This window comes from Crotalus tigris, unplaced genomic scaffold (genome assembly GCF_016545835.1).
Source record: "Crotalus tigris isolate CLP2741 ecotype Arizona unplaced genomic scaffold, ASM1654583v1 scf7180000024321.1087588, whole genome shotgun sequence".
NCBI classification, from domain to species: Eukaryota; Metazoa; Chordata; class Lepidosauria; order Squamata; family Viperidae; genus Crotalus; species Crotalus tigris.
In genome coordinates, this window is record NW_024100493.1 from 634,186 (window position 1) to 652,718 (window position 18,533).

Sequence of the window (18,533 nt, forward strand, 5' to 3'; positions counted from 1 at the left end):
CCATACCCAAGCACTCCGAGTTCGTTGGCGATGTCCATTTTGCTCTCTGAGTTCATGGTGACCTAACCCTAACCCTAAGTGGAATTTTCCTCCAATGGGATTTTCCCATGTATTTTACCAGGAAACATAGATAGGGCAGCCTAGAAAAGTCAGTGCCCTCCTAACATACCCAAGCACTCTGGAAATTGTTGGCGATGTCCATTTTGCTCTCTGAGTTCATGGTGACCTAACCCTAACCCTAAGTGGAATTTTCCTCCAATGGGATTTTCCCATGTATTTTACCAGGAAACATAGATAGGGCAGCCTAGAAAAGTCAGTGCCCTCCTAATCATACCCAAGCACTTGGAAATTGTTGGCGATGTCCATTTTGCTCTATGAGTTCATGGTGACCTAACCCTAACCCTAAGTGGAATTTTCCTCCAGTGGGATTTTCCCATGTATTTTACCAGGAAACATAGATAGGGCAGCCTAGAAAAGTCAGTGCCCTCCTAACCATACCCAAGCGCTCCGAGTTTGTTGGCGATGTCCATTTTGCTCTCTGAGTTTGTGGTAACCTAACCCTAAGTGGAATTTTCCTCCAATGGGATTTTCACGTGTATTTTACCAGGAAACAGAGACAGGGCAGGTTAGAAAAGTCAGTGCCCTCCCAACCATACCCAAGCACTTGGAATTTGTTGGCGATGTCCACTTTTCTCTCCGAGTTCATGGTGACGTAACCCTAACCCAAATAGTAACCCTATCCTGGAACAGAGGTTGTGGGCGCTCCACCACTGGAGGCTTTTAAGAAGAGACTGGACAGTCATTTGTCTGAAATGGTATAGGGTTTCCTGCCTGAGTAGGGGGTCAAAACTAGATGACCTCCAAGGTCCCATAATCTGCCGTGGTGGTCTAATTCAGTTTGATAGATGTAGGCTTAAAGAGAGGAACAGGTCCAAAATCACTCAGCTGGATTGAGGACTCCAATCTGGATGTTCTTGGTCCTATTCCATCGCCTTCACTACTACATCACCCTGGTTGTCTGCTTTGTGTCTGTGTGTGTGTGTGAGAGAGAGACCCTGAAGTTGACATAAGGATTTTGCTTATCTTCTTTATTTTGTATAACAGCAGGAAAAACTCAAGGCCGTGAATCCAAACTCTTTAGCAGTAGTATCCCCACCAGCGCAGAGTCCTTTGTGTTTGGCTCAAGAAAGCCAGCCAGACTATTAGCGTTTGCTGAAATGTGTCCTTTGGCAAGTGAGACGTGGATGTTTAATTTTGAAAAAAAAAAAAAGAGGTAAGGAATTTGGGGAAGGCAGTGAACTTCAGCAAGCATCAGTGCATCTCATGGCAGCTCCGGCTGTTTCGTTGCTTGCTTTGGGGAATTAAGCCACCGAGGGGTAGGCGTCGTGGCTACTGCCTGCCCCTTGTTCCTCAGCGGCAGCCACGCTGGTGGCCATCGGGCCATGACCATCTTCTTCATCTCGTGTTTATGTTCCTGTTGGGAGGGACCTGGGGGGCAGCTGGTGGTTCCTATTGATTGGCTTGACATGAAAGATAGCATTGCTTCATTTGACGCCAGAGGAGAAGAGCAGAAAACTGGAAGGGGGTGTGTGTTTGTGTATGTGTCTGTGTGGTAGTGATGGTGGGGAAGGAGAATGATGGATGGCCTGCATGAAGAAGCAATACTGTTTACGAGAGATTTGCTACAGCGTGCCAGCTGGCGAGCTGAGCTTTAGCTCTTAAACGTTTCGTGCATTTGTTTCATGTTGTGAAGCGGGTTTCTTCCTGTAACTGCAGCACCAAAACAGGGAGAAGCTATGGTCCACGATCCAGAAGCAGCACGGGAAGAGAGTCCGTTGTTTTTGAGATGTGCATCGTTCAGGGGTGGTCCCAGAAAAAGCAGGCCACAGATAATTTCCCCGAAATGATCTAGCGCTAGATAATGTTCACAATTTTTTTTTAAAAAAAAGAAAAATTACCTTGAAGTAAGATGGGTGGCCTATAACTATTGTTTGTTTATTCGTAAATCCTCGGCTAGCTTTTCCTTAAAGTGCAGGGTAGAGTTACTATAAGTGAATCCCTGCAGTTGCTAAGGTAGTAACCCAGTTGTTAAGGGACTCCGGCTTGTCAGAAGATCCCAAAAGGGGATCACGTGACCCCGGCAACTGGCATGTACTTAGGACGGTTGCAGGGTCCCCCGGGGTCACGTGATCCCCTGCAACTGTCCTAAGTACATGCCAGTTGCCGAGCCTCTGAATTTTGATCACGTGACCACGGGGAGGCTGCAACGGTCCTAAGTGTGAAAACAGATCGTAAGTCACTTTTTTTCACGGATGTTGTAAATTTGAACAGTCACAAAACGAAACGTGGTATAGCCACCTGTAGGGAGAGTGTATACTAACAGACTTGGGAATTTCCACTTCCTTGCAGCCCTGGAAATATTAATCCCTCCCTCCCTCCCCATCTTTTACTCCGAATTTCACCCTTGTTTGTAATTTCATTCTTACTGCTTTTAGTAATACATAGAAATATTTATCATATGGTTCTGTTGTTTTTCATGTTGCTTTTAAAGTGGGATGAGCAGCAAACCAGCAAACGAAGAAAGAAACAAAAATAAAATTCTTTAATTCTATCCAATGAAGTATCCAGGCCGATGAAAGCTAAGACGATAGTTAGGCTGACACCCTTGTTAAGCTACTAATTCAGGGGTCTTCAAACTTGGCCCTTTTATGACTTGTGGACTTCAACTCCCAGAATTCCTCAGTGCCTGGCTGAGGAATTCTGGGAGCTGAAGTCCACAAGTCATAAAAGGGCCAAGTTTGAAGACCCCAGATGTAAGACAACTTGGTGGGAGTAGAATGGCTAAGCAGAGGTTTGTTGAAGGAGGGGTCTTCAAACTTGGCCCGTTTATGACTTGTAGACTTCAGCTCCCAGAATTTCTTAGCCAGGCACCCTGGCTGAGGAATTCTGGGAGCTGAAGTCCACAAGTCATAAACGGGCCATGTTTGAAGACCCCTATACTAATTGTTGACTAATAACTAGCTCAGTTTGCGCAAAATGCTAAATCATTGTTTGTTTTTAAGCCACAGCCAGTGGGTTCACGTGACAAGCTAAAGCAATAACAAACAAGTCTCATTTTATGTAAACCTTCTAAAAGATCTTGTCTTGCAGCTGTATTTTTGGGAAGGGACCGCTGTGCCTTGAGATCTGAACTCAGGAACTAAAGGGGGAACCACTGGAACCACATCATTTGTGGCTTGGGGTGGTAACCAGTACCTGAAAGCTGAGTCTCATGCCATTAACTCAATTTATGGCTGAACCACATATGTTGGGATTGTGGTGGGCAGATCTAAGCCACGATCTGTAATCTTCATGAGCGTTCACGTTTAAAGTGTTTGCTGGTGTTTCTTTACTCTCCCCCCCCTTTCGTGTCTTAAAAAATATTGGGAGAGTAACCCCCCCCCCAGGCTCTTCATTTGTAAGTGTGTCAGTTGTTACCTTTCTGAGGGACATCCATCTCATCCCATTTTAGAAAAAAAAAACCACAATTTCGTACACTTCATTTATACACTGAGCTATCCCACCAAAATGTGTGCTGTAGTAAGTAAGTAAGTAAGTGTGCAATGGTGGCTACATTAAAAAGCTAATTACAATCCTTGGGTGGATAAACAGAGGCACAGAATCAAAATCACGTACAATATTAGTGCCGCTTTATAAAGTCTTAATAAGGCCACACCTGGAATATACTGCGTCCAGTTTTGGTCACCACATTACAAAAAAGATGTTGAGACTTTGAAAAAAAAAGTGCAGAGAAGAGCAACTAGAATGATTAAAGGCCTTGAAACTAAAACATATGAAGAACGGTTGCAGGAACTAGGTATGGCTAGTCTAGAGAAAAGAAGGAATAGGGGGGACATGATAGCAGTGTTCCAGTATCTGAGGGGCTGCCACAAAGAAGAAGGGGTTCAAACTATTCTCCAAAGCACCAGAAGGCAAGACAAGAAACAGTGAATGGAAACTAATCAAGAAAAGCAGCGTAGAACTAAGGAGAGATTTCCTGAGAGTGAGAAGAATTAACCAGTGGAACCGTTTGCCTCCAGAAGTTGTTGTTGTTGTTATTATTATTACGAGGTTTCAATTCTTGGACCTTTAACTGCTTCCATTAGAAAACGGAGACCATGATTGCAGAGGGAATATATTCAGGTACAAATCATGGGCTTGCCATTAACCTGGGGTTAGTCTTAAGTGGACCAAACGATCAGAAGATGCACACATGCAGACACACAATTTTTTGCTAACTGGCCCTTTCAAGATGTACATACTTGAAGCCATAACTTGGAGGATTCTTCTCTCGTATGTCTGTAGTCCCTCGTTTGGTTGAGTGAAATCTTTCCTAATTTGTAGTTTAATGTATCAGGTCTAATGAAGAGAAGGACCCGGGGGGGGGGGGAACAGGATAGCAGTCTTCCAATATCTCAGGGGCTGCCCCAGAGAAGAGGGAGTCAAGCTGTTCTCCAAAGCACCAGAAGGCAAGACAAGAAACAGTGGATGGAAACTAATCAAGGAGAAAACTAAGGAGAGATTTCCTGAGAGTGAGAACAATTAACCAGTGGAACCGCTTGCCTCCAGAAGTTGTGGGTGCTCCATCACCGGAGGTTTTTAAGAAGAGCCATCTGGACAGCCACCTATCTGAAATGGTCTAGGCTAAGGTCTTCTGCTTGAGGACTAGAACACCGCCAAGGTCCCTTCCAGCTCTATTCTGTTTAAATTAGTTCGTCTTTAAAGCCCTGGTGTATATTTTTATTGAAGTACTTGCCGAGAAGAACGACATGCAGTGCTTGGAGGTGGAGTCAAGTAAATAATCAGCCTGGAGTCCTTACATTCCAGCAAGTAATTTATGTCCAACCTCACTTGAAATTCCCCATTGTCTCTTATCTAGCGCCAATTTAGTGCTGATTGTTCATTGACTAGATTCTTGTGGAGAGGCTTCAGCCATAAATCATCTTAACTGGAGCTTAACATGTGGATCTGATTCTTCAGATCTGACAGTTTGTTTGCTCAATGCATGTTCTGCCCTTCCTCAAGGAAGCAAACACAGCATATCCTTCTCCCTTTCTGCTGGCCACCAGCCCTGTTAAAACCAGTGAATATTCATGACTGAAAGCAAGCTTGAAGCTGATCTCTCCAAGCTTAGTCAAAGCCCTTTCCTACCGCTCCTAGTTTTCGGTGTAAGGACATAACACCCCATCCATCCATCCATCCATCCATCCATCCATCCATCCATCCATCCATTAATCCATCCATCCATTCATCCATCCGTCCATCCATCCATTCATTCATCCATCCGTCCGTCCATTCATTCATTCATTCATCCATCCATCCATCCGTCTATCCGTTCATCCATCCATCCATCCATCCATTCATCCATCTATAGAACTGGAAGGGACCTTGGAGGTCTTCTAGTCCAGTCCCCCTGCTCAAGTAGGAGATCTGCCTAGACCATTTTAGATAGATGGCTGTCCAGTCTCTTTTTCAAAAACTCCAGTGATGAAACCCTACAACGGTCTGGAGACTAAACTATAGGAAGAACGGCTGCAGGACTTGGGTTTGGCTAGTCTAAAGAAAAGAAGAAATAGGGGTGACATGATAGCAGGGTTCTAGTATCTGAGGGGCTGCCACAAAGAAGAGGCGTCAACCTATTCTCCAAAGCACCAGAGGGAAGGACGAGAAACAAGGGTTGGAAACTGAACAAAGAGAGAAGCAACCTGGAATTAAGGAGAAATTTCCTAACAGTGTGGACAATTAACCAGTGGAACAGAAGTTGCCCTCAAAAACCGTAGGTGTTCCATCAATGGAGGTTTTTAAGAAGAGACTAGACAGTCACTTGTCTGAAATGGTATAGGTTCTCCTGCTTAAGCGGGGGGCTGGACTAGAAGACCTCCAAGATCCCTTCCAGATTCTATTCTATTCTATTCTATTCTTCAATCAGTCAATTTCTCCTGTTCTATTCTGTTCTGTTCTATATTCTATTCTATTCTATTCCTTAATTCTATTCTATTCTATTCTATTCTGTTCTATTCTATTCTATAGTCAATTTCTCCTATTCTGTTCTATTCTGTTCTATTCTATTCTATTCTATTCTATTCTATTCTATTCTATTCTATTCTATTCTTCAATCAGTCAGTTTCTCCTATTCTGTTCTATTCTGTTCTGTTCTATATTCTATTCTGTTCTGTTCTGTTCTGTTCTATTCTATTCTATTCCATTCCATTCCATTCCATTCCATTCCATTGCCAAGCTGTTCCACTGGTTAATTGTCCTCAATGTTAAGAAGTTTCTCCTTAATTTCCTAACATCTCCCTCTCTCCCTTTTTTCCTTGACACAGAAAAGGACTGGCCAACAAACAATGACTGCTGGAAAAGCTGTAAAAACGTGTACATGTGTTCTTCTTTAAAATTCCATTGCTGATTATGCAGATGGTTCCTTGCCTTTGATTTCAGTGGAACTAATGCCTTACTGGGTTTTATTATTTTATTTTTATAATATGGGCCGATCGACACGAAATCCTGCAATGCTGAAATACAGTGGGAAGCACATTATTATCATTATCATTATTATCATCATCATCATCGATCATCGCACAGTCAGCCAGATGTTCAGACTGGATTTGGCATTTTGTCTACCAATCGAGTCCTTACCAAGGACCTGGGATAGGCAGATGTGGATGTTTGATGGTATTACAGATCTCATCCCCGGATGGAAGCAGTTCCTAGTAAGGCCGCCTTTTGCAATTGACTAATGGCGAATTTGTCAATGCCGATGATGGTGTTCAAGTGGTGCTCCAGTTGTTTTGGGATTGCACCCAAAGAGCCTATCACTATTGGTACTACCCTTGCTTGCCTTTGCCACAGACTTTCTATTTCTATTTGTAGATCTTTGTATTTTGTGATCTTCTCCAGTTCTTTCTCGTCTATTCTGCTGTCTCCAGGCACTGCCACGTCCACTTTTTTTTGTCTTTCTTATCGACAATTGTTAAGTCTGGGGTGTTAAGTTGCAGGTGCTTGTCTGTTTGAATTCTGAAGTCTCAGAGCAGTTTAATTTTATCATTTTCTATGACTTTCTCTATTTTATGATCCTACCAGTTCTTGCTTACGGGCAAATGACATTTCTTGCAGATCTTCCAATGCACCATTGTTGCTACTTTGTCATGCCGCTGTTTGTAGTCAGTCTGTGTGATCTTCTTGCAGCAACTTACCAGGTGGTCTACTGTTTCTTCAGCTTCTTTGCATAGGCTGTTGTTGTTGTTATTACGAGGTTTCAATTCTTGGACCTTTAACTGCTTCCATTAAAAAACGGAGACCATGATGGCAGAGGGAATATATTCAGATACAAATCGTTGGCTTGCCATTAACCTGGGGTTAGTCTTAAGTGGACCAAATGATCAGAAGATGCACACATGCGGACACATAATTTTTTGCTAACTGGCCCTTTCAAGATGTAAATACTTGAAGCCATAACTTGGAGGATTCTTCTCTCGTATGTCTGTAGTCCCTCGTTTGGTTGAGTGAAATCTTTCCTAATTTCTAGTTTAATGTATCAAGTCTAATGAAGAGAAGGACCAGGGGGGACAGGATAGCAGTCTTCCAATATCTCAGGGGCTGCCCCAGAGAAGAGGGAGTCAAGCTATTCTCCAAAGCACCTGAAGGCAGGACAAGAAGCAATGGATGGGAACTAATCCAGGAGAGAAGGTGCTTTTTCATGAGGCAATGGGACTTCCATGTTTTTCTTTGAACCTTCTTGGAACTGCTGAAAGATGGCCCAAGAGGCCATTTATGTCCAGATTGAACAGCCCTTCCTCAACAGAGGGGGAGGGATATGACACCATCTATCTCCAGTCTACAAACACAAATCCTGTCAGCAATTCCAAGAAGGCTCCATACCCATTTGCACTATTCAGGTGACTTGAGGGCACAGATATGCCTCCAAGAGGCCTCAACGACTCTCAGAAAGAGCACTAACGTCCAGATGACTGCAAAGAATATAAATCCTTCCGTCCTCCACCGTTCAGTCAGAACTGAAGAAGGGGAAAAAAAATCCAGTTGATGTTTGGGTCAACTATGCAAGTGTCATATTTTATTTTTCCTTTCAGGACAACATTGCCTTCTTCTTACGAGGTTGCAGGGAAGTGGGACTGAAAGAATCTCAGCTGTTTGATCCGGGAGACCTGCAGGAGACTTGCACAAGCCGAACGACAATCAGGTAAGTGGAAAACTCACGGATGTTTCCGGAATCCCAAGCGGGTAACGTGCCTGGAATATAAGGATGTGCAGAAAGAAATTTTGAGCCGTTCAGTCCATTACAGCTAGTCCTCGACTTACAACAGTCCCTTTTGTGACCGTTCAGAGTTACGACGGCGCCGAAAAAAAAGGGACTTGGGGCCGTTTGTTCAGACGTACGACCGTTGCAGCATCTCCGTGGTCCCACAATCCAAATTCAGACGCTTGGTAACTGACTCGTATTTATGACGGTTGCTGTGTCCAGGGGTCATGTGATCCCCTTTTGCATCCATGGGGGGGGAGCCAGATTCATTTAACAACTGGGTTACTAACTTAACAATTGCATTGATTCACTTAACAACGTTGGCGAGAAAAGTGGTCAAACGGGGCCAAACTCACCAGAAAAAAATGCCTCACTTAGGAAAGTTGAGCTGAACACAACTGTTGTAAGTCAAGGACCATCTGCATCGGCCATGTTTTCATGTTGAAAACATGAAACTCTTAAGGTTTCCAAGAAAAGATTGGACAGCCATTTGTCTGGGAGGGAATAAGATCTCCTCCACCACCACCACCACCTCCTCCTCCTCCTCCTCCTCCTCCTCCTTTCTTTCCCTCCCTCCCTTCCTCCCTCCCTTTCTTCCCCTGTGTGTGTGTGTGTGTGTGTGTGTGTGTGTGTGTATCTATATATGTCTCTGTGTGTTTTAACACTTCTCTGACTACCTTAATAGCTCTGGACCTTAAGCCAATCCCATCCTATTTGGTTTCTTTGAAATTAGTCAAGACTATTTATATATTTCCATATGGATCAGGATCAAAACTCACCAGTCAAAACTGAAAGAACAAGAGCTGTGGGTTCAGTTCAAAAAATGGGTTTTTAGAAATAGTTGACATATTTAGATACAATTAATTTGGAGGCTGGACTAGAAGATCTTCAAATCTCTTCCAGCCCCATGATTCTATGATTCATCCGTGGACTCTGATCCCGCCCAGAATCTAATCTAGAAACCGTAGGATGTTGAAGGGAGCACCAACCCTTGTAGAATTACTTGTAGTCCTAAGCAGTAGGGGCAAGAAGATCTAATTCTGCTTGGGGTCTGCTGCTTTTCAAGATGGCTTCCATAAGCTCTTTTCAGAATCAGCTGTATTTCTTCCCTCAGCTCACTGATCAAGGAGAGAAGCAACCTAGAACTAAGGAGAAACTTCCTGGCAGTTAGAACAATTAACCAGTGGAACCACCTGCCTCCAGAAGCGGTGAATGCTCCAACACTGGAAGTTTTTAAGAAGAGACTGGACAGCCATTTGTCCGAAATGGTCTAGGGTTTCCTGCCTGAGCAGAGGGTTGGACTAGATGACTTCCAAGGTCTCTTCCAATATTATTATTATTATGGATCATCACACAGTCAGCCAGATGTTCAGACTGGATTTGGCCTTTTGTCTACCTATCGAGTCCTTACTCAGGACCTGGGGATAGGCAGATGTGGATGTTTGATGGTATAACAGATATTGTCACAGGATGGAAGCAGTTCCTAGTAAGGCCGCCTTTTGCAATTGACTAATAGCGACTTTGTCAATGCCAAATTAACAATAGTAATTGTTAGAACAATTAACCAGTGGAACAGCTTGCCTCCAGAAGCGGTGAATGCTCCAACACTGGAAGTTTTTAAGAAGAGACTGGACAGCCATTTGTCCGAAATGGTGTAGGGTTTCCTGCCTGAGCAGGGGGTTGGACTCGATGACCTCCAAGCTCCCTTCCAACTTTTATTATTGTTATTAAATGGTACGAACCTGGTTGTCACAGTATCCATGACAGACACGTTTGCCCCTTTGCTTCTGGAAACTTTGGAGCATGTAGAAGCCGTTGATTCAACAATCCTTCTCCCTTTTGTCTACTGCAGTGGTTCTCCACCTGTGGGTCGGGACCCCATTTGGGGTCGAACGACCATTTGACGGGGGTCGCCAAACAACGCAGTCCGCCATTCTTTCCCCTTTTCTTTAGCTGTGCTCCTCCCTTTTATTCTATTGGCTTTTGAAAATCAATAGAATAGTCTCTCTTGAATAGAGTCTAATTCTATGGCTTTCAGAAGCCAATAGGAATTGTCCAGGCTGTCTCTGCCCTGCTGAGCCCGCCAAAAGTCCCATTCTGCAAATGGTGCTGCACCAGTTGAGTAGTCCTCGACTTACGACCGGTTGAGTAGTCCTCGACTTACGACCAGTTGGGGGGGGGTCGCGGCATTAAAAAGGTTGAGAACCACTGGTCTACTGCATCGTTCACGAGAATGAGGATGTTAGAGGAACGTGAAAGAAGAGCTGTTGACTTTGGGGGGTGGGTCTTCTTTCTCTGCGTTCCAAGTTTTGATGCAACAAAATCAAAGTGGCCGAGAGCCTTAATATTTCCTTTGTTGTTCTATCTCCCTAGCAACTGTCTTGCTCACCCAGCATTTGGAAGGGTGACCCGCCCATCTGTGGCAACCTCTGGATTTCACTTAATCTAAATGCTATCCAGAAGGTCACGCTCTTTATCCAACTAAACTTAGCTCACAGGCTCCTGATGAGTCAAGGGTAAGTTAAAATCAAAGCAAGAGAAGGATCCTTCCTTAATCCCAGATTCTTCCTAGCTGGCTGTAATTTCCCACAAAAAAAAATCCTATCCCAGCGGTCTCCTGGATGATGAGCTGTCGACGAACGGCAGCCTTCTGTTCAGGGCTGACAGTCCTGACTTTTGGCTCAAAAAGACACACACAGAGAGACACACAGAATTCTAGATTCTGGAGTCAGTTGTGTGCCGAGTTTCGTGGAACCCCGACTTTGTCTGTGCATCTTAAGAGGGAGATTGCGGCAAAGTACGCTCCGGGTGACTTTTGTCTCCCATCACTTCTGCTTGAGACAAGTTTCTGATTCTGCTTTGTGACCGAGCCTTCCCCGTGGACGGTGAAGGAAGGAAAGTCCATGAATGTGGACACAGCCGCCCGGTCTTTGCTGCTGTGGCTTACAAGGCATCATCGCAGAAGATCCACATTTACTATCCATCCTACCTCCCTAAAACAACTGAATGGTGGCCGGAGCGCCATAAATTTGCCTCCAACTCCAGCAAGCTATTCCAGTTGGAAGAATGTCTCTTTTTTTTTTTTGTAAAAATTTTTATTTTCAACTTTACAATACATGACCATCTTACAAATACTTCAGATAAAAAATAAAACAAATTGATACACACCACATTTGGTCTTCCCCGCCCATTTCCTCCCAAACCGCATCCCACCTCAAACCAACTTACTTCTTTCCCTCTTTTTCTTCACTCCCCCCCTCTCCTCCTTCACCTCAACCTTCCTACTTACTTCTCACCTTCTTCTCCTCCCTCTTGATGCGGTCCAGGGGAAATGCCCGAGCAGTTCCTCTCTCAAAATTAAAACATTAATATTATATACAATAAGGCTATTTCTACTTTATCTGAACTACTTAAACTTCAACCCGTCCACCCCCTACCCCCTCCCCTCCCCTCCCCTGACTTCCCAGAGCAAAATACAGCATTATGCAAACAAATTAAACATAATCTATTTAAGTTTACTAATTATATAATGAACAACATCATAAAAACCCTTAACTCTCTTCAAACTTTAACATCATAAGCAGAAGAATGTCTTGTTTATTTTCTGATAAAGGAGAACATTTGTAGCACAAGGTTGAAATGAGGGGGTCCTTGGTGCTCTCTGCGCTTGGTGGTTTTCTTGGAGACATATTGTTACCCAGCTAGGTAACATCATCAGTGTTAGAAGGGAATGGGGGAGGAGGAGGAGGACGACGACAACAACAACAACGACTCTGGGGTCCTTGGTGCTCTCTGAGCTTGATTGTTTTCTTGCAGACATTTTATCACCCAACTTAGTAACATAATCATTGTTAGTAGGGAATAGAATTTGTGAGAGGAGGATGAGGACAGTGACTGTGGGTGCTCTCTGAGCTGGGTGGTTTCCTTGCAGACATTTCACTACCAAACTAGGTAACATCATCAGTGCTAGAAGGGAGTGAGATGTGTGTAGAGGAGGAGGACGACGACTGTGGGGTCCTTGGTGCTCTTTGAACTTGTTTGTTTTCTTGCAGACGTTTTATCACCCAAGTAGGTAACATCATCAGTGTTAGAAGTGCGTGGAGAGGAGGAGGAGGAAAAGGCCGATGGGGTCCTTTGGGGTCCTTGGTGCTCTCTGGGCTTGGTTCTATTTTGCAGACGTTTTGTTACCCAACTAGACAACATCATCAGTGCTAAAGAGCAAACCCCCCTCCCTTCCAGCACTGATGATGTTACCTAGTTGGGTAACGAAATGTCTGCAAGAAAGCCACCCAGCTCAGAAAGCACCAAGGATCCGCCCTGTTTATTCTCTCTTTTGCCTGTGAGGCTTGCCTTCGTTTGTTATTTTGGTGAAGGAAAACATTTTTAATTTTAATTCTTTGGAAACTCAAAATATCGGCCAGGCGAATCGCAGTGGCTCTTGAAAATTATGCTTCCACACTGTCAAATCAATCAATTGCTCCAGTTGCTTTCGTCACGTGCTGCCTAGCCAGCAGACACATCCTGCGGAGGGGGGAAACATGTGACCTCTCTCATTATACAAACCGTGGAAGGAATTTCTGCTTTCTGAGATGTTTTTCCTCTTTTCTTTCGCAGGAATCCTGACGGTGGCAGAAAGCTGAAAAATGTAAGTACTCCAACTTTCCCATCCCCTCTTCGTGCTGGATAGGTGTCTGTTTGGTTGGGTGTGTGACAAGTTAAGGTTGGAACTCCCAATACATTTCTATATATATCTTTTATTGGCAGAGACTTTGACTTTTGGACACCCAGGCGCAGGAGCGTCTGGCCTTGGCCGCTTTAAGATTTTGTGGACTTCAACTCCCAGAATTCCTTCCTGGCTAGGGAATTCTGGGAGTCAAAATCCACAGGTCTTAAAAGTTGCCAAGGTTGGACACCCCCCCCCCCGATGTAAAGCTAACTTCGCTCATGTTTTGATAAGTGAACAGCAAAACCATTATGATCTCAGCAGAGTCCAGGAACAGAATAAACAGGGACCTTGGGGGTCATCTAGTCCAACCCCCTGCTCAGGCAGGAAACCCTATAACATTTCAGACAAATGGTTGTCCAGTCTCTTCTTAAAAACATTGGTGCATTCACCACTTCTGGAGGCAGGTTGTTCCACTGGTTAATTGTCCTCACTGTCAGGAAGTTTCTCCTTAGTTCCAGGTTGCTTCTCTCCTTGATGAGTTTCCATCCGTTGCATCTTGTCCTGCAAATTCAGGGGCTTTGGAGAATAGCTTGACTCCCTCTTCTTTGGGGCAGCCCCTGAGATATTGAAATACTGCTATCGTGTCTCCCCTACTCCTTCTTTTCATTAAACAGTTCCTGCAACCGTTCTTTGTATGTTTTAGCCTCCAGCCCCCTAATCATCTTTGTTGCTATTCTCTGCACTCTTTCTAGAGTCTCAGCATCTCTTTTTATACCATGGGGACTGAAATGCAAGCCCCTTGAATAACAATAACAACAACAACACAATAAAAGTTTGGAAGGAATACCTTTTTAAAAAAAAACAAATTTTATTGATTTTTTAATTAATACAAAGTGCTCGAGACACACCGTGTCAATCAGTACGTCAAATATTCCCTCTCTATTTCCCTCAAAGAGCTTATATATTTAAACTAGTCTATTTCTACCTTAAATTTCTATTAATCCTCAACCTGTTTTAAAGCTTTACGCAATTACAAAACCATAATCTAATTTAGCTTCAAATACACGCATTATCAGTTCAGGTATCCCTTCCAGATAGCTTCTAATTCTTTAATTTCATCATAAATCTTATTTATTTCTTCTTCCACAAATATCTCCCAATAAAAATAAAATATTAATCTATCCTATACATATCTAATGGAAGGAGTACCTTTGAATAATAATAACAACAACAGCACCATAAAACTTTGGAAGGAATACCTTTGAATAACAATAACAACAACAGCTCCATAAAACTTTGGAAGGAATACTGTTTTGTTCGGTGCCACTGACTGGATGAACAAACGGCCGCCTGTTTGAAGTCACTGGAAGCCTTTTCACCAAAGGATTGAAACACCAAAAAGGCTGTTATCTCTTAAGTGAATGAACGAGCCAGTTTGCAGGGATGTAACAAATGCTTTATTGCCTGTGAACTTTTCCTGTCTTCCCTCCAAATGGGATTTTAATTTCAAAGCAGCTTTTTCCCTTCCATCATCCTGATTGAAACCAGGAACTGCACGGCAAGGAAGGAAAGTTTGAAATGCGCTCGGTCCCAGAGTTAGATAAACTCTACAAAGCCAGACACAACTTCTGGTGTTACCGTTCATTGGGGCAGTCCTGATGATTCCCATTATATTTGGCTGACATCCTTGAGTCGTGTTAAGGAATTACCAACAGCTTTCCGATACAACTTTGAAGCCCATAATTGTAACCACAGATTGATAATAATAATAGTAGTAGTAGTAATAGTAGTAGTAGTAGTAGTAGTAATAATAATAATAATAATAATAATAATAATAATAATAATAATAATGGCAGTGCCTGGAGACAGCAGAATAGACGAGAAAGAACTGGAGAAGATCACAAAATACAAAGACCTACAAATAGAAATAGAAAGACTGTGGCAAAAGCAAGCAAGGGTAGTACCAATAGTAATAGGCTCCTTGGGTGCAATCCCAAAACAACTGGAGCACCACTTGAACACCATTGGCATTGACAAATTTGCCATTAGTCAATTGCAAAAGGCGGCCTTCCTAGGAACTGCTTCCATCCTGCGACGAGATCTGTAATACCATCAAACATCCACATCTGCCTATCCCAGGTCCTGGGTAAGGACTCGATAGGTAGACAAAATGCCAAATCCAGTCTGAACATCTGGCTGACTGTGCGATGATCCATAATAATAATAATAAAGTCTATTATTTTATCGCGTCTGGGTTGCCCTCAGGAAAGTAATTGGTCTTTCTCCCCTGCCACACACACACACACACACACACACAGCAAAAACTCATGCACACATGTAGCTTTAGAAATAAATAATGTTTCGTTTTGCAAAATTTACTCAGGATGACTTGCAGAGGCCCTGTTAGGAAGTTGCTGGAGCGAATTTACCAAATGCTGGAGCTTTGTTGTTTTTTTGTTTGTTTGTTTTATTTTTACAAAACTTTCATTTGAAATCCCAGCAGAGTTATCACAGCAGCACTTTCTTGGAGAAACCTGAAAATTTTAAAAAAGAAATTAGGAAATATTTCAGAATACTTTGAAAGGATGTGGCTTGAAAGGTTCCTGTAACAGAATAACAGAGTTGGAAGGGAGCTTGGAGGTCATCTAGTCCAACCCCCTGCTCAGGCAGGAAACCCTATACCATTTCAGACCAATGGCTGTCCAGTCTCTTCTTAAAAAACTTCCAGTGTTGGGACATTCACAGTTTCTGGAGGCAGGTTGTTCCACTGGTTAATTGTTCTAACTGTCAGGAAGTTTCTCCTTAGTTCCAGGTTGCTTCTCTCCTTGATCAGTTTCCATCCGTTGCTTCTTGTCCTGCCTTCAGGTGCTTTGGAGAATAGCTTGACTCCCTCTTCTTTGGGGCAGCCCCTCAAATATTGGAAAACTGCTATCATGTCACCCTTCGTCCTTCTCTTCATTAAACTAGACATACCCAATTCCTTCAAGAAATAATTGAAAATCTAGAAATTCCTTTCTAGAGTCCAGTCCAAAATTTGAACTCCCGGCCATTGAAAAATCTGGACATCATTTCTAGAGTCCAGTCCAAAATTTGAACTCTCATCCATTGGAAACCTGGAAATTCCTTTCTAGAGTCCAGTCCACAATTTGAACTCCTGGCCATTGAAAATTCCAGAAATTTCTAGAGTCTAGTTCAAAATTTTGAACTCCCGGCCATTGAAAATCTGGAAATTCTTTTCTAGAGTCCAGTCTAAAATTTGAACTCCCACCCATTGAAAAATCTGAACATTCCTTTCTGGAGTCCAGTCCAAAATTTGAACTCTTGGCCATTTAAAATTCCAGAAATTCCTTTTTAAAGTCCAGTCCAAAATTTGAACTCCCAGCCATTGAAAACCTGGAAATCCCTTTCTAGAGTCCAATCCAAAAATTTGAACTGCCAGCCATTTAAAATTCCAGAAATTCCTTTCTAGTGTCCAGTCCAAAATTTGAACTCCCGGCCATTTAAATTTCCAGAAATTTCCTTTCTAGAGTCCAGTCCAAAATTTGAACTCCCGGCCATTTAAAATTCCAGAAATTTCCTTTCTAGAGTCCAGTCCAAAAATTTGAACTCCCGGCCATTGAAAACCTGGAAATCCCTTTCTAGAGTCCAGTCCAAAATCCGAACCCCTGGCCATTGAAAATTCCAGAAATTTCCTTTCTAGAGTCCAGTCCAAAATTGAGATTCCATCCGGGCTGGGTCCTTAAAATTGTAGGCTACCTGCTAGGGAGAACAGCCCCTGGCTGGTGTTTCCTGAATTATGCTAAGCTCTTTGGTTGCAATTAAAAAGAAGGCGATTAAGTTTTGCCCTGGGTGACCCTGTCTTCCTGACTCAGAAACCAATCCCACCGAATTAACGGTGGGCAAATGCCAAGAAAGGGCAAAAAGGACACCGTCTGATGTAATTCACTGCAATATATATATATATATATATATATATATATATATATATATATATATATATATATATATATATCTGTTTTTCACAAAACAATGCTGGAATGGGAATACTGGAGGTCAGGTTCTCTGTATGGATAGGGAGGATGTGAATGCTGGGCCACCTCTCTGATTATCCCCCCTTCCCTTGAGCTGCTGTTCCTTGTGAATGGAAACCTTTGGCCTTTGGGTGACATTATTCAAGTGTCAACGAAAGGAGTTTCCCCAGAGTTGAAGCTTAAGGAGGCTTATGCTTCCGATGGAGGCCAAAATCGGCATTTCTCATCGCTGCAGAAGTGGGACCTTCTTGAACTCCATCAGATGTAGTTCCAGATAGGGAACCATGCTAAACAGATCCCTCGGTGCCACTCAACTTTATGGGAATTGTTCTCTATAAATAAGCTTGGCAGAGGCAACCGTAACCCACCAAAGACGTCGACGTCAGAACGTAGCGTCACGGGAAGAACGCAACAAGCAACAAGGTTCTTAGGGGTGATCGTTGACTCGCCCTCAACCTCTGTCGGTTTCCAAAACCTCTTCATCAGTTTGGGAGTCCGATTAGCCGTCTGTTTGACGGAAATCATCCTAATTGTGCCATATGCAATATTGTGGGATCCTTCTGGTTCTTGGAGCTTGATGGCTTTCTGGTAGACGTTTCATTACCAAACTAGGCAACATCATCAGGTGCTAGCAATACATTCAGACTTCCTGCCTTGGTCCTGAAAGCCAGTTGGGTGACTTTGGGCCGATCACCAGGAGACGGTGAGTTCTAGTCCCTCTCAGACTGGAAAGCCAGCCGGGTGACCTTGGCCCAGTCCCTCTGCCTGAGCCCAACCCACCTCACAGGGTTGTCGTGGGGGGGAAAGAGAAGGAGGAGAAAGGCCGCCTTATTTGTAAAAATAATAAAGGAGGGGAGAGAAAGAAATAAAATTAAATGCGGTCTCGGCACCCACCACCTGGCCCTCTGGGGCTGTTTCTTCCACCCATTTTGGATAGGCATTAAAGCATCTGGCATTTTTATGGTTTAGACTCCTCAGTTTGTGGCTGTTGGGTTTTTTCCCAATTCGCCCTGAAGGAAGCCAAAGGTTAATAGCTCAGACCAGCTTCTGAATGGAAGCAGAAAAAAAAAACCCATCTCCATCTTCTCCTGGACCGGAAATGACCATATAGAAAAAAACGGGATTTCCTAAAAGTTAGAAAACTGGAAACCATTTTAGTTCACACAATTATAAATGGGTGTGCCTCCTCCTCCTCCTCCTCCTCTTCTTCTCCCCTCGGTGAATTTATTCCTGTGAGTGGAAATTTCCTGTCGGGTTATCTGATCGTCGTTTTTTCAGAGATTCCAAGCACTGCAGGAAATCTCTCTTCCTTTAATAAATACCCAGAGAGGTGCATTATGAAAGCAATGGATTCCTTGCAGGAAGAGAACTCCATTTCAGTTAAAAAAAAAAAACCCGCATTCATTTAATCTTAAAACTCTTTGGTGATAAATGAGGTATTGGTGCCCCTAAATATTTCTTTGACTTAGAATTAAGGATTTTGAGCCTGTCTTCTAAACTGCTGCTAAATATACAGCATCCCTCTTGTTCTGTATAA

General features: G+C 43.2%; 1 protein-coding gene across 13 annotated transcripts in view; it reads left to right on the forward strand.

Moving 5' to 3' along the window:
- Positions 1 to 18,533, forward strand: part of LIMCH1 (LIM and calponin homology domains 1) — a 167,013-nt gene that overhangs the window by 75,370 nt on the left and 73,110 nt on the right. For all 13 annotated transcript variants that reach the window (XM_039325233.1, XM_039325238.1, XM_039325235.1 and 10 more), the window contains 2 exons: positions 8,130 to 8,239; positions 12,914 to 12,944. In XM_039325233.1, the coding sequence (XP_039181167.1) occupies positions 8,130 to 8,239; positions 12,914 to 12,944 (141 nt within the window). The remainder of the gene's footprint in view (positions 1 to 8,129; positions 8,240 to 12,913; positions 12,945 to 18,533) is intronic.